This window comes from Triturus cristatus, chromosome 10 (assembly GCF_964204655.1).
Source record: "Triturus cristatus chromosome 10, aTriCri1.1, whole genome shotgun sequence".
In the NCBI taxonomy this organism is placed as follows: domain Eukaryota; kingdom Metazoa; phylum Chordata; class Amphibia; order Caudata; family Salamandridae; genus Triturus; species Triturus cristatus.
In genome coordinates, this window is record NC_140593.1 from 148,485,362 (window position 1) to 148,512,856 (window position 27,495).

The 27,495-nt window shown below is 47.3% G+C and overlaps 1 protein-coding gene across 3 annotated transcripts in view; it reads left to right on the forward strand.

The window, feature by feature from the left end:
• The window catches only part of TOPBP1 (DNA topoisomerase II binding protein 1), a 377,252-nt gene extending 368,795 nt beyond the window's left edge, over window positions 1-8,457 (forward strand). For all 3 annotated transcript variants that reach the window (XM_085630675.1, XM_085630678.1, XM_085630676.1), the window contains exon 28: window positions 8,155-8,457. In XM_085630675.1, coding sequence (XP_085486801.1) covers window positions 8,155-8,298 — 144 coding nt within the window. In that variant the 3' untranslated portion in view covers window positions 8,299-8,457. The remainder of the gene's footprint in view (window positions 1-8,154) is intronic.
• Window positions 8,458-27,495: the final 19,038 nt, after the last annotated feature.

Here is a 27,495-nt window from a genome sequence, read left to right on the forward strand (position 1 = left end):
GTACCAGGCCTTGTCGGGTGCAAACAGGCGATGAGGGGTAGCTTGTCTCCGCAGCCACGTGGTCCCTGAAGGTCGACGACGTCCAGGAGTCGGCTCACGAGCTGTCCCACGCAGGCTCTCGCTGTCGGCGGTGTCGGCGACTTGATCGAAGCAAACAAGCCTTGGCAAAAGCAATTGCAGGAGGATTCGGAAATCAGCTGTTGGTTCTGACCAGCAAGGTCAGAGGGATTGCTCCTTTGGAGGGGAGCAAGGGCCAGTCTGGAGCAACCAGACCAGCGGTGTTTGTCGTAGATTTCGTCGCCAAGATGGCCACTAGCCAGCGGGCCAGTAACCGGTTAGGCGCGTCGAGTGGCAAAATGCAGAAGGGCCCCACGCAGATCGTGGAGATGCTGGAGGGCTCACCTTTGGTGCAGATGCTGCTCGAGGGTTGGGCTTCTCAGGACCCAAAGCACAACTTGGAGGGAGCCTCGGTTGTTGCACTGGTCAGCTTGTCGTGGTCGTTTCAAGATGGCTGGCTCCACGTGTCTCGGTGCCTCCACGGGTCTCCTTTTTGCAGGGACTGTGGATCGGGCGGTGAGAGGTCTGGAGGTCCAGGTCTTGTCAGTCTCTGGGCTCGGGCTCCGGCGGGAGGCGGCGGCAAAGCAGACGTTGATTCGCTGGATGGTGCTTGCGTTAGCAAGGTGGTCACTCCCTGACCACAGGGGAGATTGGCTTCAGTCCTCTGTGCGGCAGAGCGTCGAAGTTCCCGTCTTCTTCTTAGTTTCAAGTTGATTTCAGGATGTCTCAAGTCTTAGGACACAGCTCCTACCTTTAAGCGGATTCTAGGGGCCGGACTACCTGCTAGGTCCCTCCCTAAGGGTGGGACCAGGAAGGGGGGTGGTTACACCCCCAATCCTTTGTCCAGCTCGCCCCAGGTCCGGGACTGGTGTGCCCCAGGACCGGTTTGAACTGGCATATGCCCCGAGGCTCCTTGTGAGCCACAGGCATGTCTGGTTTCTTTCAAGCCCTACCTGACCAATACACAAAATCCTGTCTGGGGTGGTGCACGCACCTCCCCTGGCAGGAAACCCTTTGTCCACACCTCCCAAGCTGGAAGGACTCCCAGCAGCAGGAGGGCAGACTTGTGTCTGTGGTGGCAGCATCCATTTTGTGGAGCTGAGGCTATGTCTGATTTTACCCGGGTTTCAGGTACTGTACATGTCGTGTCCCTCTAGAAGGGTGGAATGCTAACCCCGTCGCCAGAATTGGCGAGGGGTTAGTATTCCAATTCGTATGACACCTTACTCGACATGTTTTGATAAAGCCAAACCAAAGTTAGCATTTAACCGCGAGGTTCATAATGCACTTAAGAGTATATGGTATGACGATATCTGGAAACAGTAGGAGGAAGTTGTTCCGACCACTGCAGACAGGCCCAGCTCATGCCAGAGCACCATCTCACATGGAACCAAGCACTCTGCCTTCAGGATTGTTAAGGCCTGCCATAGGAGTGACTTATAGGTTACCAGGTGTCCCATTTAAGGTTAGGTATAGGTATACTACACCTAAGTAAGAGGTGGTTACACCAACTTACCCCAGCTGAGTGATCAGCCAGTTGTGTCAGATTTGTTAGGCCAAGCCTGGGGTGGCATAATACATGCTTCAGCCCCGGGCAGGCCTTGGGTACACCAATGCCCTGGGTACCTAGTGTACACTGGTACAGGGGCTGACAGGGTGATCCACTTCCAATTGGTTATGCACCTAGGGTGCATAGTTTTAATTTAGTAGAGAGAACAGCAGGCTGGGGGTCTGATTGGCAGGCCCACAGCCTCAACATGTCAAAAACCAGTGAAGCAAAAAGCAAAAATTTGGGGTGACCATAGGATAGCAGACCCTACTCTCCTACAACTACTATTGCTCCTTCACTTCAAAATGCTTTAGAGTATGGATTGTGGGCCACGGCTATATCTATTGGGCTAAAGAGGCTGTGAAAAGAGAGGTATTAACAGGGATTTGGGTTTGCCAAATGTGCAGATTGCTTGGTTTGGCCGGAGATGTTGAAATTCCATCAGTTGCTGGCTTTGGTAAAATCCATTGTGGATTACCAAGCTCATCACCTCATGATTGCGCACTGTGGTGACAATAACCTAGGCACAGTGACTGGGATAGGACTGGAAATCCTAATTAAAGAAATCTTTGCAGAACTGATGTTGTTTTACCCTCACAGTTTCTTGGTGTACTCCAATATAGACAGAAATGGAAGTGGTCAAATCAATTCTGTCAACAGATTGACAAAGTCAGGAAACATGTTAGTAAAAATGTTTCTGCATTCCTTAGAGACTATTGCATCAGCTGTATCTATAAAAACAATCTGTGTTTTGACATGCATGGAATTTATAGAAATGATGGAGTGCACTTTACAGATGAAGGCAACAGGAGGGTGTTTCTAAGTAACCTATGTCGTGTAGTTCCTATATACCCTATGCAGGATCTGCACGTTTGGATAACATAAACTGTGGCATTGGTGACCGACTGATTCCGTGCACCCCCACCTGGTAGCCTGTTTATATCAGCTAGCTCACAGTGCCACTGATCTCCTCTTACCAAGGAGAGAATAGATTCTGGCAACCTTAGAACATGACAACCCTGATCTCTCAGAATCGTGGCAACAATATACTACCTTTCGCCCAGTCACACGTGCTGTCTTAGTTTGTCTCAGAGATGCACAGAATAAACATACTGGGCGTTTGTCAATAATAATTTATTGAACAGTTGTTAATCTAGTGTAGAATAGATGAGCTATAACAACCATTAGACAGTAGCAGAGATATATGATTAGAAGTACTATTAAAGTAAAAGGATGGTACAGTTCTACCATTTTGCAGTAATCATGAATATATACAAGTACATAAAATACATTATAAAAAGTGCATACTCTGACGATGCCTCCCTAACTAGATGTACCTAAATGTACCTAGCATCGGTGTAGGTGTTAAGCCAAGAATCCCTCTAGGATCTAGTCAACCCCATTACCTGAGAATGAGAGAATATGGGACCCCATCCTGGTCTCCAGTTGAACACCCCGCGAGGGATGTTAGACCACTGCGAGCTGGAGTGTATGCATGCAGGAACCTCCGCGTCTCTGGTCAGTGTGTCAACTGGGAAGTCTCGCTCTCCTCTGTTTTTCTAAGCAAGATGTGATGTATATATACCCATAGGTCTCCCAAGGGGTCCAACCTTGCTGTGTTACTGTGTCGGCCTAAAGGATGACGTTGGGCTTGAACTTTATACAGAGATATTATACAGGAGATGGTAGTCCTGCTGTGCTTCCAAGAAACCTCATGCATAATGTATGAGATTCCAACTAGGGAAAAACCAGCGTTCTGATTGCATTGTCGTATCTAGGTAAAAGGTCAGTCCCCAAGAACCGCTATGTATGTAATGTAGGGAAGAATATAGGTGAATGGTTGCAATGTTACCTGCGCCTATATAGGGTACCTATATGGAATATAACACCTGAAACTCTGCATTCGGTCTTATGTGTAGCAGTCATATACTCACAACCAATGCAACGGCTCTTGTCAGAGCCACCCTAGTACCCGAAATATTGTGAAGTTTGTTTACTAAAGTTTTTTTTGTTTTGTTTTTGACAATTGACAATCTTCACAACAGCGTCACGAAAACGGAAAAGAAAAGCAGACATTCAATGACCACCAACTCATCGAAAAACGTTTTAAAAAATCCATTCTGAACATTGCACTACACATATTACTATATACATACTTCTTTCAAAGCATGTTTGATCTCAGATTTTTTACTAAGTTTCTCTAAAAACCATCTTTCAGTCCTATTTTCCGTTTTCACGGTTATTCGAGATGTCGCATTGACGTCGTTAACCGTGATGATCACGCCTTTTCCATAGGGTCTAAAACACATATAGTATTTTACAGACTAGGGGTTTCTTACAGTATTCTCTAAAATCATGTTTTCTACAGAATTTTTATAAAAACCATCTCTAAAATCTATTTTCTGTTTTTACGGTGACGCCGGAGATCACGATGCGTCGGTTCCCGCGATCATCGCGGAGACATCGTGAAAATGCAAAGCAAAAGTAAGAATTCAGTAGCCACCACAACATAAAACAATTATAACTATCTTACTATTTCTACCATTACACTAGAAACATCACTATCTAATTAACTTTATAAAAACATTTATCATTATCTCAATAACAGTCTGTATTAATGAGTCACTCGATTATGTGAGTGCATGCATAAGTCTGAGCGAGTCTGTCACTGCATATAGGTCTATTAGTGGATATCAGAGTAGACTCATGAGTCTTTCAGTAAGTGTGTCACTGGCTGCAGAAGTCTCTCTCTCTAAATGCATTTCTCTATCAGTGAATGTATGAGTGGATGTATACATCTCTCAGTGGCACTGTGAGTCAGTACGTGATTGTCAGACTGGATCTGCAACTGAGTCAATCAATGTCTCAATGGGTGTGTGAGTGGAATTGTAAGTCTCAGTGGGTCTGTGAGTCGATGCATGAATGAGTGAGTCTGAGTGAGTCTCTGACTGGGTGTGTGAGGGTCTGAGTGGGTGCACGAGTGTCTGAGTAGGTCTGTGAGTGGGTGTATGAGTCTCTGACTGCGTATGTGAATGAGTACATGAGCATGTGACTGGATCTATGACTTGGTGCAGAAGTGTTTGAGTGGGTCTGTCTATCAGTGAGTGTATCAGTGGAAGCTAAAGTCTCACACTGGGTCTGTAAGTGGGTGTGTGAGTATCTGAGTGGGTCTGGACATGGGTGCGTCTCTCTCCAAGTCAGTCTGTAAGTGCATGCATGAGTACCTGAATGGATATGACAGTGAGTACATCAGTATCTGAGTGAATATGTGAATAGGTGCATAAGTGTGTGACAGTCACTGAATAGTGTGTACGTATATATATTTTTATATTTCCAACAATATTCGCGACGACGTCACAGTCGAACTGTAAATGTTGCTGGACCCAAGCGTAGCTAAATACTTATAGGGTCCCAAAGGTGAGACTGATTGCTGTTCTCTGAACGGAAATAGTTGACGACGTATTCCAGCCAATGATAGGAATAAATCAGCTTCCCATGGGGGGGGAATAAAGGAGCTCTACAAGTGCAGGATGTGTTGGGAAGGAAGGGATGTCTCCACAGAGAAATATTTCCCCAGGTAGAAAAAAAGAAATAAGGCAAAAATATCCAGGTGCACTCATGCAAGACTTTATCGCATGGCTGATTATTCACTATGTACTATTACTTATGCAGGAATACTATCTCGTTAGTGTAAATGAGAATTCTCAAGAGGTTGTCCAAGAGTACTACCGGGAACCTGCTGAGGAAGTGTCAACTTCCCAAAAGTACTCCTGAGTCTGTTGTGCATTGCATAATATAGTAAATCTACGTTCTCACTTGGGTGCAAACTTACAAGTGTAGATATTGCTTTCTTTGTATATTGAGCCTGTAGATGTCACTGAGATATAATAAGAGTTACTTCGAACATTTAGTACTTTTCAAAATACTCCTGTTCCCTTACGGAATTGTGCAAAGACTAGAGTCTCAAATCCCATGATATAACTTTACAGCGGTCTTTGTGTCCTGGGTTATCAAATTTATTTATCTGGATTTTGAAAATGGCAAAGTGATTGCTTGTGCTTTCGACTGCTAGAAAAATTTCTTGATTATTCTGTCACCATTACACTAAATTAAATGGACATAATCAATGCCTCCTTTTGACCACTGCAACAAATACTTGTCGTTATCTTGTGAAAGTAAGCTATGAAGGTTTGCAGTATCAGGTGGCAATGTTATTATGCTGTACAATGCGTGCAGCTTTTTAGGTCTCGCCTGGTATAGGCTGCGCGCAGTCTCGCTGGCAAGATTTAATGATATGGGGTATTTTTCTGTTAGGGGCATTAAACCCCGCCCCTCTTTTCCATTGGCTGGCGTCACTGTTTATGCTAAACAGTGCCCAGCCATTGGAAAAGAGCTCCTTGTGACGTATTCACTCTGCTTTTTCGGCCATCCCATTTGGACGGCCTCGCCTACTTTGCGTTCGTCGCAAAAGGTTTCTTATCTTTATGGGGCCAAACACATGGCCCCATAAAGACAAGAAACCTTTTAGCAAGCGAGAAAACCGAGCAAATAAGTCATGGCAAGCGATTGTATCTTCCTGTCTTGAAGCGGTACCTTCACCCCCCTCCCACCCCACCCCAAGTGTATAAGCTTTTATCGCTATTTGGTGTGTTTACCTCTGGTGTTTTATAGTGTTGGTACATTTTAATATTTTGTTCTAATTTCGCAAACATTTTCCCTACCCCACTGTAGGGTTAATATTATAGAGTTTTCGTTTCATCCTTTTTCTACGCGGTTCGTTCTCATATTTGACAACCGTGAATTCAGAAGCTAAACAAATCTGGCAGGACAAGCCGGGGTTATCGGTTAGATCTTCTTGTCAACGTGTAATCAATAGTGCATTCGAATTTGTAAAACTCATGTTTGGGATTCGAGGGGCAAGGTTGCCGACGCGTTCTGCATCTTCTGAGGCTGGGAAAAGAGATTGGAGCAGGTAGAGTGGGTGTGGACGCCCCAGGGGCTGACTTGGGGCACAATTGTATAGACGTGGTCACTATTATTCTTCTATCTGATAATTATCAACCATGTATCAAATAAAAACCTGGTATATTGTGGAAAGACAGCTCAGTGGAGCAGGGCGCCAGAAGTAGAGATCTGTTAATAGCGAGCACGCAGCAGACGGATGTATCCTTTCAACTCTCCGAGGATGTTAATTCCAAGCAAGATAGCCAGTCGCCTACCGGGTGCACATCTTTGCTTTCGCTTTTAACTGCCCCGCCCAATTTCCTCATCCTCTTAGACCATTAACAGCGCAGCTCTTCATATGCAAACGACGCATTGACGACTCACAGTCAAAACGTTTGAGTCATGTGACGAAACGTCATCTTTTTTCGACAGCGCGACTTTCAACTGGTCCGTACGTAGCTGTACATTGCCTGTGAACAACACAGAATCTCATCAGAACACAGCGAAACAGTTCTAGCACCAGATCATCTTTAAAATAAATAAGGTGGGTGCACAGTTAAACTTGCTTTATACTCCGCATGAGACGTTTGTCGCCGTTCAAATCGCGATGCAAATGGGAACAAGCAAGAATGCACAGTATGTTGTTGACTGTAAGGCTGGCTTTAAACTCAATGATCCTAACCTTCGAAATAATGTATTTTTATGTAGCTCGGTAAAGTGTACTAGGATTCTCTGGTGTTTGCATTGCTATACATAAGTGTTACTGTTATTTATATTGGTGGACGTAGTCCATTTATTACTGCTCTGTGATACTGTGCACTCGAACAAGTCAATTGCTGAAAAGTCGTACATGTTCTGCACGCGCACTTTAAATAGACTGAACGAATCAGCGGAGGGGCCAGCAGTTCTGCCAGTAATTCAAACCGCTCGGTGAACCCTTACCTAGGGACCTTGGCATTGGAAATCCCAATCTGTCACAAAAAGAAGATTGACAGCAGCTCATTTTCAATCTAGTGGGGACCATTACAAAAGCCAAACAGAGCTTCACACTCTGTCACAATCTTTTCTTCAATGTGTTTTGTCCTACTTGTTATCCCGGCAGAATGGCTAGGAGTGTCCGACATTTGTGTAGTTTGCTTCTATGCAAGTTCGTGGAATTCTGCAAAAATTATGTGAAGTGCAAAGGCAGCATTTAGCCAATAGGTCTCGCTTTTGGGACCTTATAAGTATTTAGTTATGCAGCACAATATCCTTGGTGCAACAACATTAACTGTTGCATGGTTAAACACTTATAAGGCCCCAGAGGCAAGACCTATTGGCTATGCCAATGCTTGTTTTAGCACATGGCTTCCTAAGGATCTCACAACCTAGCTCTGATGTGAATGCTCATGATCTGCTGCATCAACCTTGCGGTCTGTATTGTACCTCTTCACTTATTCTGTACTATTGGTAAAAGCTTGTACAATCCTCACTAAAAATATATAACCAGCATGTGGGTGGTTCATAATTGTTGGAGAAAGTAAAATAGGAACCAACTAAGGTATTTTAAAGTAGAACGTTTGGTGCTATCGAATTAATCTTGTAACACATTATTTTTTTTTCAGGAACCTCCTCCTCCAATGGACTCTTACTGTTTACCAGAAGCACTGTCTTCTCTACAGAATAGCAGAATGAACGAAACACTAACATCCCGAAAGAGAAAAAATTCTGGAGATACAAATGAAATTAAGCGGTCCAGATTACATTGAGTTACATGAATTTCTAAACTGTGAATAATAAAATTATTTATACGCCTTTATTTTTAGGGTTTTTTCCTAATGTTCGAACCATGAAATTCAAATGTTGTATTTTTTATTATTAAGGTTGAAAAGTTTTATTGTTTTTAATAAAACATTTTTACCAATTAATACATCATTGTCTTGACTTACTGTTGTGTGTACTAGCTAATACAATGAGGTAAATATGCTTTCTGATGGGTAATTCTAACTGTAGATTCTTCATCTTTAGAATATCCCCAGGTGCCAGACCGGATCTAGAAAATTGTTCAACACTGCTTCCTTTGCTGATACGTGATGGTGTGTGGCTCTGCAGTGACTCCGTACCACACTGGAAATGATGGAGCAGAGCCACATATAAGCTGAACCCCTACATTCTGATGTCAGTTATTTACTTCATACAGACTCTGATGCAAAGCTCCACTCCCAACTTTGCCAGTTTTCCAACTTCGAAATCTACCACAGACAGGGTGCCGGGGACAATGTCTCCCCTGAAAATGACTGGATTCAAGCTGTGCTGTGACTGCAGGAAGCAGATGTGGGTCATGAACCTGCAAGATACGTGTCTTCAGTGCTTGGGCTCCCCTCACGATTCTAAGTCGTGTAATAAATGAGTACCCAGGCAGCCTTCATACCTAAAGTTGTGATACCTTTTCACGTTGGCCCTTCTATAACCCTCCCAAAGTTTTTTTTATTCCGCCTCACTCTTCCAAAGAAGAGAAGAGGCGCAATTAACACAAATCCTTAGAGGACTTCGAGTTTATATATTGATTGCACAAATGACCATTGTGTGAATGATCAGCTCTTTGTGTGATTCTATAGAGCAAAGAAAGGGAAGGTGGTGCAGAAAAGGACCCTGTTTAGATGCATACTCGTCTGCATCAGAATCTTCTATGTGCTGGCCAAGAACCAACCTTTCTTTTCCTTCCATTAAGGCCAAGGCTGTTACGATGGCATTGACATGCCAATTCTGGCAATCTGCCAGGCTATGATGTGGGCATCAATGCACTTGTTCACAAAACACTACTGTCTTGACAGTCCAGGTAAACGTGAGGGCCATTTTTCGCATTCGGTCCTGCAACCCTTCCTAATTTGAGTCCACTTCTCAGACCCTCCCCTTTTGGGAAGTAATGTTGTGGTATCTGTTCTAAAGATGAAGATTCTGCAGTCAGAAGTATCCTTCAACAGAACAAGTTACTTACATAGGTAACACTCTTCCTGGTGGATACTCTAACTTCAGATTCCTCCCCGCCCTCCCAACTCAATGTTCTGTGGACTGAACTCCTGACAATCATAAAAAGTTAATAATAATAATAAACTTTATTGCTTGGTTAAAAAAAAAAACCTTTGCAATCCACTACATTATGAGATGACATATGTCCAAGTAGATAAGCAGCACATTTTGTGTAAAAGAAAGATTTGATTAAATACGTTAAAAAGTTTCAATATTACCATAAGACTGTATAGGTTCTAAAAATGGCATTCAGTTCAATCAGTAAAGTGCTTTGAGTAACATAGAAAAAATACAACCTATCAGGTTTGGAGTCCATTCTCCATTCAATATTACTAAGACAAATATACATTTCTATAAAGTTGATTTTAAAAAGTCTTGATATGGGCTTATTTCAGGTTCATTTAACCTCACCACTCAGGGGCAGCATCCCTACTAGGTCTCTGATCAAGTATGCAGTTTTTTGTCACTTTCGTTATTCTTTTGCCGGCCTGATCCATGAACCTTACTAAGGCATAATTTAGCTCAGGATTGTGTGAGTTGAAACTTGCTAAAACTGCGGCTCTGCAGGATCTAATTTCCATTTTGTTCCAAATTTTCCTTAGGAGGGACCTTCTTTCCTGCATCAGGCTTGTACATAGACAAAGAATATGGATTATGTCTTCCCTGTGTTTTCCACAAAGGTGGCATTGTTGCTGAGTTTGGTCTCTTTTCCACTTCGGCAGGTGACAAAGCAGGTTGGACACTCCCAGTCTTAATTTTAAAAAACAGAGTTTAGTATGTGCAGAGAATGGTAAAGTTAGGTACCCCTGGGGAGACAGATTGGAGTACGTGTTGAGAGTTAGCCAACCGTGTGACCTTTTTGCGAGGCATGATTTGTCCTCTACTACAGAGTTTTTTCATACTTATTTTTGCTAGTCTTTTAAATTCGCCTTGGCTAATTTGCAAATCCCATGCTTCTTTTCAGTTCAAAGTTGCCAGGCCTTTGGCCCAGTATGCGTGCCCCGAATGCCATTGGTTTGTAGATATATTAGACCAAAGATATTGTGCCAGGCTTCCGACTTTTGATGTCCTTAGTTTGTGGCAGTTTATTAAAAAACTCATTAGTCTCGCCAGAGATTGATTGCTGATGCCCAATTCAAGCCTGATCTGTGCTGATGAGGTGTTTTTTTGAAGCTTAAGCACTGTTCTAAAGATTTTTGCAATAATTGTATTTAAGTTGCCGCTGTCCCGCCCTTTTAAAACCTCGCTTCCGTATGATAGGGTGGGAATAACTTTCGCCTGGGCTGTCTGCAGAATAGGGGTAAATGTTGGTCCGAACAGTTTCTTATAGCTGGAGCTGAGAGCAAAAGAGAGTGCTACTCCCTTCTTTTTTTTGCTCTTCTGAGTTTTGTAGCCGCCGTTGTTATTAAAAAAAGACACCTAAATATTTTTGACAAGGTGCTTCTTCAATTCTCTCCCTGTTTAAAAACCAAACCGTTTTCCGGGACCTACCAGGACGCACCGCCAAGATTTTTGTTTTTTTGTTATTTATCTGAAGCTCGTTCCGTATAGAATACTCAGCAGTTGCATCCATTAATCTTTGCAGACCTATTTTTGTGTTGCTTAAAAGGACCACATCGTCTGCATATAAGAGGCTTGACAGCCGGAAACTGGCAAGTTTAGGCGCATGGGAATTTATTTTATTAAGTGCCTCAGGAAGATCTGACAGAAAAAGATTAAAAAGGGTAGGGGCCAAGACACATCCTTGTTTTAGACCTCTAGAAGTTGTTATTCTACGTGATAGTCTCAAGCCGTCCCCAATTTTAATCCTGACCCAGGTGTCTTGGTGCAGCATCTGTATGGCTCTTAATAGGTCATGTGGTATGCCCAGACTGTGGAGTTTCTGCCAGAGCTTTGCCCTGTTGACATTGTCGAATGTGGCTTTATAGTCAATAAATCCCATATAAAGAGATCCTTTACTTGATGCCCCCTGATCTATCAGACAGGGCAGTGACATGAGGTTGACTGATGTTCCTGTATCTCTCATAAAGCCAGTTTGGTTTGGCGGAATTACTTGGTTTTCCTCCGCCCAAGCCCGTAATGAGTTCAGCAAAATCCCGGCGAAATACTTTGCTTCATTATCAATGAGTGCAACCAGTCTGTAGTTCTCAGGGGCTTGCTTGTTTCCTCCTTTGAAGATTGGCACCAGGATAGATCCATTCCATAAGGGCGGAATAATGTTCTTTTGTAGGATGAAAGAGAACAAGGGAACTAGCTTTGATGCCCAAAAAACTGGGTCCTCCTTGTACAGAGCCGGGGGAATGCCTCCTGGGCCGGGAGCACCGTCTTGCCTGCCCTTTTTAATCAATTTTTCTATGTCCTCTGCCTGGATTGTTAGTGTTTCAGTGCTGATTAAATGGCTGAGTCTTGATGTTGTCTTGTTGGTTGATTTAGCGGGATATGAATCGGTAAGAGGAGCAACTGTTATGTTGTTATTGGCTTGCCCAAAGGACAAGAGTACATCCTTTCTAGATACGCCCACCACATTGACTCGTCGCTGGTCAAAAGGGACTGCTGGTTGGGCACAAAAGTGAATATGCAGAAAAGAGCTCCACTCCAAGTCCAAGATGTTTGAAGATGCCACTTTTATGGCCTTCCCGCCAATGCCATTGATAGTACGCCAGAACCTTGCCGAGTTATTCGACTTAATGTCTTGGTATAGTTTGGCCCAGAACGAGTTCCAGTTGCCCTTTGAAGTTCTTTTTTGATTTTCTTGAGATGATTTCGTGCTGTTCTCAAATTTATTAATGTTTCTGAGTCCAATGGCCTTTTTTGAGTTTCTTCCATAATTGGTTCACAGTTTTCTTTGCTGATCGAAGTGCTGTACAAGAGAATTTTAAATTTTCCTTTTCGTGTGATTTTCTTTGCCTAGTTTGTTTAGCATACTTGGCTGTCAGTGCTGTTACAAACGTCGTCCAGTTTGCTATTTGATCCTTTGAGTCCCTACATCCATGCTCATAAGCTTGTTTGGCTTCGGTGGAGATCTCCTGTAAGTTTTGGACCGTGCACTTTATACGTTTTAAATTGACTGTGTGGCTCTCATGAGCTTGTGCCCTTTCTTCTTCGTGTTGTTGTAAACTAGAGTTAATCAGTATTTCTTGGGGTCTATGATCGCTCCCCACGATGTTGCTAAATCCAAAGGTTGATATTTGTTGTAAGAGACCGAGGTTAACAAAAGTGTAATCAATCGAAGATGCCCCAGTTTTTGATAAGTATGAAGGGCTTGGTGGTTTGTCGGGATAGAATCGCCCATTAAGAGCCCTTAATCCAAGATTTTCCAAGTTGGTTTGTAAGGTGCGACCCTTTGGATCCTCTTTATGCCATGTAGGAGGGGCTTGTGATGGAATGGACCACCCATTTTCTTGAGCTAGGGTTACCTCGTTGGCCTGTAAATCTGACATAAGCCACATGTTAAAGTCACCCGATAAGATAATGTCCGTGTTCACCAGGCTCGAATTAATTCTTGCTAAGGTCTCGATCAGTTCCTCTGAAAAGGCTTGTCTAGCAGCCGAGTTTGGTCGAACATAGACATTTATTAGAGTTAGTGCCCTAGACTGCCATCTGTTTGTTCTATATGTAATTCCTACCAGCTGAAAAGACAGCATCATTTGCAAGGTCCCATGATGTAATTGCATTTTTGATTGATATAAATATTGCTAAACCACCTCTTCCAGGGGATTTCGTTTTCTGGGCTGGGATATGATGAATTTTGTAACCTTCAATTTCCTGCGGATCCAATAGCCATGTTTCCTGAAGGAATATGATTTCAAAAGTTTGTAAATAAGCAATTATAGCTGAGTCCTCCAGTTTCCTTGCTAGCCCGTTTATATTCCACGAACAGATCCTCAACGGGCTGGTATCTTTTCCCCACTGGCAATTGTCATGTCAACGAAGTAGCCTAGTGGAGTTCAGAGCACCCGCTAGCCAAGACCATGAATCGGCATTGCTCGAATCCCATTTAAGTTTGGTCTCTCCCCCTTTGTTTTTTGTGTTTGCACCGGGCGGAGAAGTTTGGTTGCGGGTGCCCCTCAGGACGGAGTATACCGCACTTTTTCCTATGTTTGGGTTCCCAAGGCCGTGATGCTCCCACAAGGGATGTGGATAGCCTGGATCTCTACCGGGTTGAATAAGAATGCCCCATAATTTGAAGGCATCCGATTGTTGCAGGATTTTGTCCGCTATCTCTTGCGTTCTCCAAGTGACCTTTGTACTTTCATTCAATTGGCCTGAGCTGGGTGCGATAAATTCTATGGAAATTATGTCCTGCGACGTTATTGGATTTAACGGATCTAGACCTTCCATCAGTCGAATAATGTTCCCTCGATTTAATATGTCCCAGCTACCCTTTGATTTGTACTCCGGATAGAGGTGCGTGACTGTGGTAACGCTGTAAGCAAAACCTACTTGACTTTCTGCTTGTCTCCCCTGACCGACAGCCGCATAGTGCGGGGCAGCTCCTATTGATTTTTGTAGTGGGCAACCCAATAATTCTTTCTGAGCCGGCAAGAGAGGTAGACTAGTTTGTGCACTGGGGCTTCGTAAGTTCTTTTCACTGGTTTTTGTAAGCTCTTCGTTCTTGCACGGCCCCTCCAACTGGGAAGGGCCTATATGGCCTTTACTTGGATTGGTTTGAGGAGCCTGATTATCCAAAGTCTTTAAACAGGACGGGTCCTTAGGGACGCTGAGACTTGGGGCTATTGTCCTTTTTTTTCCCTTTGAATTTAGAGAAAACGAGCCTTTCAAGGTGGTTGAGTCCTTTTGCTTTTTTCCCTCTATTTGGCCTATGTTGACCTCATCGATCATGGCTAGCTCCTTGCTTTCAGCTCCACCCCATGAGTCAGATTTGTTTTGTTGTTGGTCACTTCCTGAGAGGAATGGTTGGACCTCTTGTTTGTCGCCGGGATCAGCGCTTCCCAATCGGTCGTTAAGGTCTGTGCTTGCTGGCCGTCTACAGTTGTTAAACAATGGATAAAGACTCAGGCCCTTTCTCGCCCTGCTAATCTTGTTTCGGCCCTTCCGTTTCCTTTGTCTTTTCCCTTTGCCGGATTGATCTTCCGTGGCCTGTTGTTGGTAGGAAGGAGAAGTGTTAGGAACTTTATCCTCCACTAGACATTGGTGTTGTTTGTTCTTTGAACTCTCAATCGCTAAGGTAACCTTGGGTGAGAGTGGCCTATTTGTCACATCCTTACTCCCTCCTTGGCTATGTATTTCCATTTCTTTAATTCCTTGAGACAAGTCTTGTCTTTTGCCGCTCGGAGATGGTGCCTTAAGGTGTGCGATTCCTTTTAGGTCTGCCAGTAACTTCCCCATCGTTTCCGGAAGTGATCCTAGTTTCTCTATTATTGGTGAGCAGCCACAGCTTTTTTGTTGGTACTCCCCACCTTCCTGTGCCCGTTTGATCAAGTTGTTCAAATTCAAGCTTCTCATCAATTTTGACTATATACGTAGCAAGTGTATCCAGAAAGCTGATTTGTATATCCATTTTGTCGGCTTGATAATTCATTGCATCCGCTGATCTTTGCAAGATTCCCAAAGCTGTTGCCCATGCGTTCTCTTGCCCAGGAACCTCTTTTAACTCCTCTCTAGGGGGTGACGGTGGTTGAAAATGAATAGGAAATTCCCTTGTGTATGAAGACAATAGGTTATCCCATTAATTTGTGTTGATAAAAGAAAGAATACGCTCCACCGCGCTTGCACTCTCCATGGCTTGGCTGCTATGCAAGGAAGTTTGCCCACTTACGTTTTGAGGAGAGCTATTGTCTGAGACGGTTTTTCCTTCCACCTCCAAAGCAACTAGTGCTTGTGATGCTGGAGATGTAGGAGTAAGAATGTTTGTAAGTTTGCTCCCCTCCAACCTCCCACCTGGAGTAGGACTTAAGACAGATTCTGCTGCTGGTTCAGAATAGTTGCAGCCTAAAAAAGGCTTAGAGTGGGAAGGTCTTTTATTTAATGAATTGGTTCTTGAGGAGGAGCCTTTTGTACTGCTGACAAGTGCGTCGGTGTACTTCTTCTTAAGCCCTGACTGAGCTGATTGTGCTGCTAATGGAACTATGGACTTGAAAAAAACTTTTCCCTGGATTGGTCCAGCAAGTGCCTCCAATTTTGACAACGAGGGATGGATAAGGCCTCCCTCTTCTAATGAGGGCAATGCTAGAGTGTTGGTGAATGATCCTTGAGTTAGAGTTTCACCGCCGTCGTTACATCCTCCCGTGGATTCCTTTATGATAGACACTATCGGGCTTAGCGGGGCAGGAAGCCCCTTAAGTTTCATATTGCTTGAGAAGACAGCTGACCCTGCGTCCTTCAAAAAGGCAAATTTAGACGTTATTTTAGGTTGTACATTTTTTGGAAAAGCTGCATCTAGTCCTTCGTCGCCCAGGGCCGCCATGCCTGAGTTCCTGCAAAGGGCACTTGGCGGTGAAATTAGAGACCTTATAGATTCCTGACTCGCTGACTCCAAGTTTTCTCTCCGTTTCCTTTTCTTTTGCGGAACTAAAGATCTCTGTCTGCCTGATCTCATCGTTTACTTCTGACCAGCGGTCCTATGGCCAGTTGCCTCGTTCCTGTTATTTTGTGCTAAAGCCTTAAGTCTGGACCGCAGTCAGAGGTTGTATATCTGAGAGTCAGTAGCTGTTTTGGTCGTAAGCTGAGGGCTCCGGCCCCCCAACCTTACCCCCAACTTGTCTCCGTATCCTTGGCTCCTTGGCTCCCTGCCGTTACACAGAGGTCTTTTGCTTCTGGTGAAGGTGGGGAAAAGATGATAAAAGTGGCGGTGGTGGCAGCGTAGGGGTTTTGTTTTAAGATTGTAAATGAGACAGTCTTTTGTGTACCCCACTATTGGGTTCAATGTTACAATCCGCAGCCTGCAACATGCAATTGGACTGACAACCGGCTTTAGCGGAGTTAAACCGAGTTCACCGCTTGCCTCTTGCCTCTCTCATCTTCCCCCAGGCTGCTCCTCTCCTCTGCTCTCTGCTCGTCGTCCTAGTGCTCGCAGATCCCGCAGTTCCCAGCAGCTCCCCGCGCTTGTGAATACTCGCAGCTCCGCTCCTGCTTATACCCCTTAATCCGCTGTGAGAGCGCCGTGCCGCATTGTTTCTGGTAGCTCAATCAACAGTCAGCGGTCAGCGGTCGGAGGTCGGCGGTCGGCGATCGGCGGAAACAGATACTGCCCTCTAGTGCTGCCCTCTAGTGGACCTTCGTGAACTGCAAGTTAGGAACTGCTCGGGAAGGGAGAGCTGAGATCTGGTCGCAGTCTCTTGGGTACAGTTCTCAGTCTTTCATCAGGGCCTTTGGTGGGCATATCACTCGGTTAATTGAATTTCCTGCTTTTGGTTCCCAAAGTCAGAGGAGGTTCACCTGATTTCACCTGATTTCAGTTCTTTTTTTTTTGTTTTGCCGTTTTCTTATTTCGTTATAATGGACCTTCATGTACACTTACTGGCCATGTCTGCCTCCAGTCGTCATGTGGCCGGTCTCGGGTCTCTGGTCTCCGGGCTCCGGACTCCAATCCCTGTCTCCGTCACTACCCGTCACTGCCCGGGGCCAGGCACACAAGCTCCTCTGCAGGGAAGTGAGAGGCGAGCGAGCTCAAGCTCTAGCTCCAGCCCCCTTCTCTGGTCCGGTCGCGGCTCTTTCCCTGAGGAGGATAAGGGGATAAGGCGACAAACTCTGGTCTCGAAGCTGCTCTCCTCCTCCTCCCCTCCGGGCGGTATCGTAGTCGCTGTCCCCCGGTGATTTTCTGGTGATTCTCTGGTGATTTTCCGCGGCAGCCTCTCTCGCTCTCACGGCCGTGCCTCTCGGCGTTCTCGACCGTTCTGCTCTGCGCAGTCGTCAGCTGGATGGAAAACATGGACTGGAACTCCTTCACGCGCACACAAGGAAAGGCCGCGCACACAAGAAAAGTTTCAAAGTTAGATTCTGGTTCAATGGTGTCCATTTGAGGGTGCGTAATGTTTTTAAAGATTAAAAAACTGACAGAGAGAGGGGGCATTTATGTGCCATTCCTTCACTTCCATGGTGGTGTAGAGTCACTGCTAAGCCATACCACGCCAACTATCAGCATGCAAGAGCATTGCTGAAAAATTCTCTGGATCTAGTCTGGTGATATTCTAAAGGTAAGGAATCTGTAGATGAAATCTACCTGAAAGAGTGTTACCGGAGTTAAATAACTCGTCCATCAGAAGAAACTAATCATATATCTGCATTTGCTGCCTTGCCCTCCTATTGATGGCTCCCATCCTGGTGGTGCCCTTCTGACAAAATCCAGGGAATGAGATCTGACGTGTCATACGTGGACATTATGACCAAAACATTTCAACATCAGAGTACTTACAAAATTTTGAGCCATTTTGGAGTCTCAGTCCAAGGAGATGGCACTGCCTTATTTTGTAGACCGTTTCAGGATAAAGGAGCTGAATGGGCATTCCTTTTGTAAATACTTTTCGAGGTCTGTACAAGAATATTGAATTAATTGAATTGTATGCCTATTTGCTTGAATTCAAGACCTTCAAAAATTGTGGAAGCATACAATTCAATTAATTTTCGAGTGCAGTAGGGACATATTTAGGTCCTGATGAGTAAAGCAGTGGGGACTGCTTACGAAACATGTTGACCCAGTAGGGAGTATTTAATTTATATACACCCCCTACGTAACCCCATTTTTAACATTCTCAGCTAGGGAATTGAATAAAAATTTGTTTTTTCCACTACCCAGAGGATTTTTAATTTTTGTAATCACTCACTAACCCTACCACACTCACTATCACTTAGCACATAGCCTACACATAGTTTATTCCTTCACCTAACAACAGTGCTCCCATATATTTATTGGTCGTAGCACGCCCCGCCCCGTAGAGGGACGGGAAGACCCCTATGATGAAGCATGACACCATGGGATTCATAGTGTGTGAGGGGTATTTTAAAAACACTTAGTGCTTTCCATGACATTTCATGAGGCACTGCTTTATTTTCACAATTCAAAAAGTAATATAAATATAAAAATAATTTCTATATCACTATAGGGTAGAACCACATTGTTTATAAAAAGGGGTGGCATTTAGCCTTATAACGTGCAGGTCTGCCTAAAAAGAACAACAAGTCAATCCTATGGATGGTAAGCTATTTCTCTTTTTTGTCATTCATTATCATATTTGTATGTTTTTATTTATTCCAGAGTGTTTAAATTAGGTGTTCTGGTTACAGTCATACCAAGCCAATAGTTCCTTTTCTTTGCTCTAGAACTAATTACCTTTTCCTGTGAAGTGCTTTACAACTAAAAACAAGTAGTGGCAACGCCAATAGGCCTGGCTTTAAAGGAATGTTGTATCGTAATGTGAAGCATTACAGGATGGCATCGAAATGGATTTCTGTTTGTGTGGAAGCTAAGAACTGTAGAACTGCTGCCAGAGAAAACACATACATTATCTAGATATCTAAGACACTTTAATAGCATTACAGTGTCCGGTGTTTGCCCCTGAAAGTTCAAGCTCAATCCGCTGTATAAATAAACAAATTATCACAGCTGTGTGTAGGAGCACAGAACATTTGCCCAATCAAAACATGTACTCCTGGCTCCCAACGTGTGGGTGGGGCTATAGCCCCTTAGTAGTGATGCTGATATAATTGTCTGGCAAGCCAGCCCATAAGGCATCTGTACCTGTTCCAAGCTCATTTGCCTCTAGGCAGCAGCCATCATTTATTAAAATGATATTCAGTGATTACTTTTTTTACTGCAAGTCCATGGTCCACACAATCTGAAAGAAACACGTTAGTTAGATTCCTCACCTTATCCCCAGGCGTCAGACTGGATCCGGAAGATTTTTCGTCAGCAATACCCCTTGCGCGTCGCTAGGCGTCGTCTGCGGCTCCGCGTCCGTCGTCGTGCGCCGGAATGACGTCGTCGGAGTACTTAGACGCCGCCCTCGCGCGCTGACGTCAGTTCTTCTTTTTTCCGCGCCAGTAAGCGCAGATCCGGGAGAGCTACCCCTTTTAGTCTTTTTTGACTAAATCTTTTTTGATCACTTTTGATCCTTGTCTGTCGACATCTGGTGCCGGTAGGATGCCTGGGTTCAAGGCTTGCGAGGATTGCCATCGACTGATGTCGGTGACCGACCTCCACCGCCGGTGCCTCTACTGTTTAGGCCCCGACCACGACGCGGAGTCGTGCTCCGATTGCCAGGCCCTGACTTCGAAGGCTCGGCGGGAGCGGTCCCGCAAGCTTCTCGAGCTTCGCCACTCGGCTCCGCGTCGTGCGCGATCCCGGTCCAGGAGGAGGTCCAAGGATCGCTCGCGGAGCCCTAGCCGACGCCACCATCGATCGTCGGGCTCCAAGTCGTCGGGTAAGTCCAAACGCTCTAAGAAGTCCAAGCGGCGACATCGCTCTTAGGACTCCCCTCGCCGGTCGCGCGACTCGGCCGAGGGTCCCAGTGGTTCCACCCCCGCGGCTCCGGCGGAGCCGCAGGCGCCGCGCCCGTCCCCATACCCTCCGGTCCCTGGGACTAACGCGACGCCGGCGGAGGTCAGTGCCTTCCTCGGCCATGAGGAGCCTTGCCCCGCCGTCGACGCCCGCTGGCGCGCCTTCGGGCCCCGCGGACTCGACTGGGCGACCTTGCCTGCCGGCGGCTTCGGCCCCGGCGCCGTCGACGACTCCGGTCTCGACGCCGCAGGTCCCCGCGGGGCCCATGCCTGGGCCCCCGTCGACGCCGGTTGACCTAACCACTCCTCCACCGGCGCCGGCGCATGAACCACCGACGCCGTCACCGGCGCCGCCGGCGCAGGCGCCTACACCTCCGGTGCCGCCGACGCCGCCGCCTTTGGTGCCGACTCCGGACGGCGTCCAACCCCAGTTTAGCCCTATTCCGGACCCGACGCCGCAACGGCGTCGACCGACGCCGCGTCCGGCGCCGCTTGAGACCTATCATCTCTACAGTCCGGCTCCGATCATTCCTCCTGTTTATCAGGAATCGGACGACGGGGGCGACTGGGAGGGGATTGAGGACCCTATGGCTGTTCAGTCGCAGCTTTCACAGGACTGGGCAGATGAACTGGGGGAGGCCAGTGGTCTTGATACATCGCCAGACACTGGATTCACTTCTCCTCCGACTGTGGCTTCGGAGGAGGGTGCAGCATTTTCTGTGGTGCTGCGCAAGGCGGCCGCAGCCCTTGGGCTCGAGCTGCCTGCCGTGGCTGTGAGGACTAACATCCTCACTGAGGTGCTTCAAACCGCAGCAAGCTCCACTGAGCCTCTGCTGCCGTTCAATGAGGCCCTCACTGACGTTCTGCAGGGCACCTGGTCCAAGCCCTCCACAGTTCCTCCTGTGGATAGGAACGTTGCCAGGCGCCACCGCCCTGCTCCGGGCGACCCCAGTTTCCTGTCCCAACATCCCACCCCCGAGAGTCTGGTTATCCAGGCCTCTACCTCCCAATCCTCCTTCCCGACCGCTCCGCCGGACCGGGATTCCAAGAGACTCGAGCAGTTTGGCAAGAAACTGTTCTCGTCCCTTAGTTTGGGCCTGCGGTCTTTAAACACCGCCTGTCTCTTGGACCGTTATTCCCATTCTCTGTGGGATACGGTGGAGGACGTGCTGCCCCTGTGTCCGGAGGAGGTCCGGACACGTCTTACCCAGGCTTTGGCCGATGGGAGGGATGCAGCGCGGCACGCCATACGATGTGGGCTTGACACCACGGACTCGCTGGGTCGGGCGATTTCCACCACGGTGGCGCTCCGCCGCCACGCCTGGATGCGGTCCACGTCATTTTCCGGGGATGTCCAGACCACCCTCATGGACATGCCCTTTGATGGCACTCGCCTGTTTGGTGAGAAGGCGGACAGTGCGCTGAACCGCTTTAAGGACTCCCGGGCTACGGCCAAGTCCTTGGGCCTCTCGGCTCCGCGGGCGCACACCTCCGCTTTTCGCCCCTTTCGTGGCCAAGGAAGGGGCGCCTCCTCACGTCCGCCCAGCCACCAGCCGCAGAACCAACCTGGGCGCGGTCGCGGACGTGGTTTCCGCCGTGGCGGATCTGGAGGACGACGTGGTCAGCCCACATCCACCCCGGCAGCATCCGCCTCAAAGCCTTCCTAGTCCGAGCTTTCAGGCCCATTCCACGCCAGTGGGCGGCAGAGTTCGCCATCACCTGCTCCACTGGCGGTCCATTACATCGGACAGGTGGGTGCTGCAAATCGTCCGAAGGGGCTACTCCCTCCCCTTAGAGACGACCCCTCCAGCCATGCCACCGCAGCACCACCGTATCTCGGGGGATCATTTGAATCTTCTCCGCGAGGAAGTTTCGGCCCTCTTGGCCAAGGGGGCCGTCTAGCGCGTTCCGAGTCCAGAAGTAGGTCGTGGTTGTTATTCCCACTACTTTCTGTTTCCCAAGAAGGGCAAAGGGGGCCTACGCCCCATCTTGGACCTCCGGAACGTCAATGCCTTCCTCCGAAAGGAAAGGTTCAAGATGTTAACCTTGGCTCAGGTTCTAGCTGCCCTAGACCCCGGAGACTGGATGGTAGTGTTGGACTTGCAGGACGCATATTTCCATATCCCCGTCCTGCCGGCCCACCGGCGTTACCTGCGGTTCACGGTGGGCCGCGAGCATTTTCAGTTTACCGTGCTCCCCTTCGGCCTCACCAGTGCCCCTCGGGTGTTCACGAAAGTGATGGCGGTGGTCGCAGCTCATCTGCGCAGATCAGGGGTTCCAGTCTTCCCCTATCTCGACGACTGGTTGTTGAAGGCGGGCTCGCCCCAGGCAGTCGTCTCCCACCTCCAGACTACGGCGGATCTCCTGCATTTGCTGGGATTTTCCATCAACGTGCCGAAGTCACACCTGAGTCCCTCTCAAAAGCTCCTCTTCATCGGAGCAGTTCTCGATTCGGCGCAGTTCCGGGTCTATCCACCGGAACAGCGGGTCCGGGATATACAGGCCCTGATTCCCATCTTTCGGCCTCTATCCTGGGTTTCGGTCAGGCTAGTGTTGCGGCTTCTGGGGCTGATGGCCTCCTGCATCCTACTAGTGCATCACGCCAGGCGGCGCATGCGGGCTCTGCAGTGGGACCTGAAGTTTCAGTGGGCCCAGCATCACGGCAACCTGTCCGACCATGTCTTGATCTCGGAGGGCACTGCACAGCAGTTGCAGTGGTGGCTCACGGACCGCGATTGGGTCATGGGCAGGAGCCTCTCCCTTCCCCAACCGGAGCATGTCGTAGTGACGGATGCGTCCCTCCTGGGCTGGGGTGGCCATATGGGAGAGGCGGAGATCAGAGGCCTCTGGTCTCCGGCGGAGTCTCGTCTCCACATCAACCTGTTGGAGTTGAGAGCGATCCAGCTTGCACTGAAAGCCTTCCTTCCCTCTGTCAGGGGCAGTGTCGTGCAGGTGTTCACGGACAACACCACCGCCATGTGGTATTGCAACAAACAGGGCGGGGTGGGGTCGTGGACCCTTTGTCAGGAGGCTCTGCGCCTCTGGACGTGGCTGGAACACCAGGGCGTCACCCTAGTGGTTCAACATCTGGCGGGCTCTCTGAACGCCAGAGCGGACGAACTCAGCCGCCGGTGCATGATGGATCACGAATGGCGTCTGAACTCCGAAGTGGCGCAAGGTCTCTTTCTGCAGTGGGGAGAGCCTTGGTTAGATCTATTCGCTACCGAAGAGAACGCGCAATGTCAGCAGTTCTGCGCGTTGGAATTTCCAAGGCGGCACTCGCTCTGCGACGCTTTTCGTCACGAGTGGAGTTGCGGTCTGTTGTACGCCTTTCCGCCTATACCACTTCTGCCCAGAGTGCTGAAGAAGATCAGGCACGACCGGGCCCAAGTCATCTTGGTGGCTCCGGATTGGGCACGAAGATACTGGTATCCCGAGCTACTCAGTATGTTGACCGATCCCCCGATACGTCTGCAGGGGACGGTCCTCCACCCGAACCTGTCCAGCCTCCACCTCCATGCGTGGAGTTTGAGCGGCGGCAGTTGATGCCATTTGACTTGCCTCCTGAAGTCTGTGATATCATTCTGGCAGCCAGGCGTCCCTCCACAAAGACGGTATACGCCTGCCGGTGGAACAAATTTGTGGCATGGTGCACAGCAAAGGCTGTGGATCCCCTTTCCGCCCCTCTTTCTGAGGTTCTCCTTTTTCTTCTTTCTCTGGCCCGGCAGGGCTCTGCCCTGGGCACCCTGAAAGGTTATCTTGCTGCCATCTCCGCCTTCTTGCGGCTTCCTGATCAGCCTTCTCTTTTCAAGTCCCCTGTGGTTACACGCTTTCTAAAAGGCATTACTCACACGTTCCCTCCTGTCCCTTTTGTAATGCCTCAGTGGGACTTGAATCTGGTCTTGACATTCCTGATGTGCGCTCCCTTCGAGCCTCTTCACAATTGTCCTCTTCGTCTTCTGACTCTTAAGACTGCTTTTCTGGTAGCCATCACCTCGGCTAGACGGGTGAGTGAGCTCCAGGCTTTATCTTCAAAGCCTCCTTTTCTGTCTGTTCATCCGGACAAGGTTGTCCTTCGGCCTCGTCCCTCCTTTCTTCCGAAAGTGGTGACTCCATTTCATCTTGGGCAGTCTGTCACCTTGCCCACCTTCTTTCCGCCTCCGCATCCTTCCAAAGAGGAAGAGAGGCTCCACCGTCTGGACCCAAAACGTGCGCTCTCCTTTTATCTGGACCGCACAAAACAGTTCCGGGTGGACGACCAGCTTTTTGTTGGGTACGTGGGCGCTAAGAAGGGGAAAGTTGTGCACAAACGGACCATCTCTCGGTGGGTCGTTTTGTGTATCAAAATTTGCTATTCTTTGGCTAAAAAGGACCCTCCTGTTGGGCTGCGCGCCCATTCTACTCGGGCCACAGCGGCTACTACTGCTTTGGGACGGCGTGTCCCTTTGCAGGACATCTGTCAGGCGGCAACGTGGGCATCGCTACACACGTTTGCCAGGCATTACTGCCTTGACAGCCAAGTCCGGAGGGATGGCTTCTTTGGCCGTTCTGTCCTCCAGGACTTTCTGGTGTGATCTTGGTTCGCAGACCCACCACCGGGGATGGTATTGCTTGGGTATCTATTCTAAGGTGAGGAATCTAACTAACGTGTTTCTTTCAGATGAACAAGTTACTTACCTTCGGTAACGATGTATCTGTAAGAAACATTAGTTAGTTAGATTCCTCACCGACCCACCCATCCTCCCCGTTCTGCGAACTGACATCTAGGGTTAAGGTTGTCCTTTTCAGGCCCCTAGATTTTATTTTTGGCACCAGTGTCGGTCTTTGCATGGCTCTGCGTTCCTGGCGCGGAAAGCTATGTACAAGAACTGACGTCAGCGCGCGAGGGCGGCGTCTAAGTACTCCGACGTCATTCCGGCGCACGACGCCAACGACGGACGCGGAGCCGCAGACGACGCCTAGCGACGCGCAAGGGGTATTGCTGACGAAAAATCTTCCGGATCCAGTCTGACGCCTGGGGATATTCTAAGGTGAGGAATCTAACTAAGTAATGTTTCTTACAGATACATCGTTACCGAAGGTAAGTAACTTGTTCTTTAGGAGGTGGCATGTTTTTTTTTTTTTTATGGCATATGATTGAAATTTGAAGTAAAATGTAACCATCGCACCAGCTTGCCAAGGCCAGACCCATTGGCTTTGCTAAAGCTTGTTTTCCCTCTAGCACATGGATATTTCATCACATTATTAAATTATTCACTATCATCAATGTGAGGGGATCGTGACCTGATGTTGGGGTATAATTAAAACACATGAATTCCTGCAACTGTCAACAATGGAGAACTATTTACAGATAACTAGTTATTAGCTTTGTTGAGTCTGTGTACCCTTTTACTTGACCTAGTATGAGTGAGAGGCTAAGCAGACTCACTGGAATTCAAAGTTATACAACACTCTGACGACTGAGCTATACTGTCACGGATGTGCACTGATCTCATCCATTAAGTTCAGCCAGATGTCAAAGGCTTAATAAGAAGAGATGCCCTGAAACCGGTCCCAGGATGCTGGTTTCCGGTCCAGGGAGGACCTGGCTTGGCAGTTCAGGCTGGACTCTTTCCATGAGGAGCAGGGTCAAGACTGATTTGCATATGGCTGGGTCCAAACTGGGGTGGTGTGGTGAGCAAAAGAACAATGGATTAAACCCAGATCTTTGTGACTGGGGGTGAATGTTTGCATTGTTCAGCATTCCATCCATCATTTGTTATTTTTGCTTTTGTTGTCTTAAGTGGAAAGGGTATGCCCAGACGTGGGTCCCGTGCTCACTGCACCACTGGATTGAAGCTAGCCTGGCTGATGAGGGGTAATGCCTCAAAACCAGTTTCAAGATGCGCGTTTCTGATCCAGGGAGGACCTCGCTTGGCAGTTCGGGCTGGACTCTTTCCATGAGGAGCAGGGTCAAGACTGATTTGCATATGGCTGGGTCCAAACTGGGGTGGTGTGGTGAGCAAAAGAACAATGGATTAAACCCAGATCTTTGTGACTGGGGGTGAATGTTTGCATTGTTCAGCATTCCATCCATCATTTGTTATTTTTGCTTTTGTTGTCTTAAGTGGGAAGGGTATGCCCAGACGTGGGTCCCGTGCTCACTGCACCACTGGATTCAAGCTAGCCTGGCTGATGAGGGGTAATGCCTCAAAACCAGTTTCAAGATGCGCGTTTCTGATCCAGGGAGGACCTCGCTTGGCAGTTCGGGCTGGACTATTCCCATGAGGAGCAGGATCAAGACTGATTTGCATATTAGCTGGGTCCAAACTGGGGTGGCGTGTTCAGCAAAAGAACAATGGAATAAACCCAGATCTTTGTGACTGGGGGGTTGAATATTTGCATTGTTCAGCATTCGGTCCATAATGTGTTCCTTTTGCCCCCGAAAATGCACAGACATGCTGCCAGAGATCATTTGCCAGCGGTACTGGTACTGGTTATAGACCATTCATAATCCAGTGGCACTCGACGAGTATCACAGCTGGTCCCAAGCTGTCGGCCCGCTGATATTATATTAACCATGATCAGATGTCCCAGTGTGAGGCCACAGAAAGTATGGGAGCTAGGGTAAACGACACATGGGAGGGGAAGTGAGCTGGATTGATGCTGAGCCTGCAAAAGAGAGTTTGACCAATTCTCGAAGAATGGACAGAGTAAAGGAGTGCCACGTATGAACTATTAATTGCAGTGGAGGTTGCATTATGGTCACTCTTGCCCTAATTTTCAAACACGCCAATACTCCTGCCTGCTAACATGCCTGATACTGTTGAAGGGAATCTAGCTGAACCGATTTCAATGATCTAGTAGTAAATCTCAAATGCACCGCACCTATAGCGTTATGGGTTAAACCCCAGGAACTTACGAAATTGAACCACAACCTGTAATAAACATTGGCAATGCCAAAAAGGTCTGGCTTATGACTAAACGTGCCTCCAGTTACTGGTGAGTTTAGGTACAAAGTACATTCTCACACATGTATTTTGTCACTCATCCTTGTATCCATTCATCCACCCACTAACTCATTCTTAAATTCATGCACTCAGCCATTAGCACTAAAATACACAAACTCAGCAAGAATATGCAAGATAAATTTTAAAAAAATAAAAGTAGGAAATTGTGTCAGGCAAGTGCTTGCAATTAAGAATAAGTAAAAAATGAAACATGGCAATGAGCAGACATTTTGCAGTGGTGTTGTGTATGGTGATTACTTGTACTAATCCAATATGGCTGATATGTAGCTTCTAAATTTCAGTCCTCTTGGAATGGTAGAACAATGATAGACTATTGGCATTACCCTTTAAGAGAACTGCCCGATTCAGAAGCAGTGGTCATGTGGGATTTGGTGCACTGCAGATGAAACTCACAGTAAACGAGTGGCTGAGCATCATTGTCTAGGGCAGGGTTCTCCAACCAGTCCTATAGTGAGAGCTCTGAAAACGGTT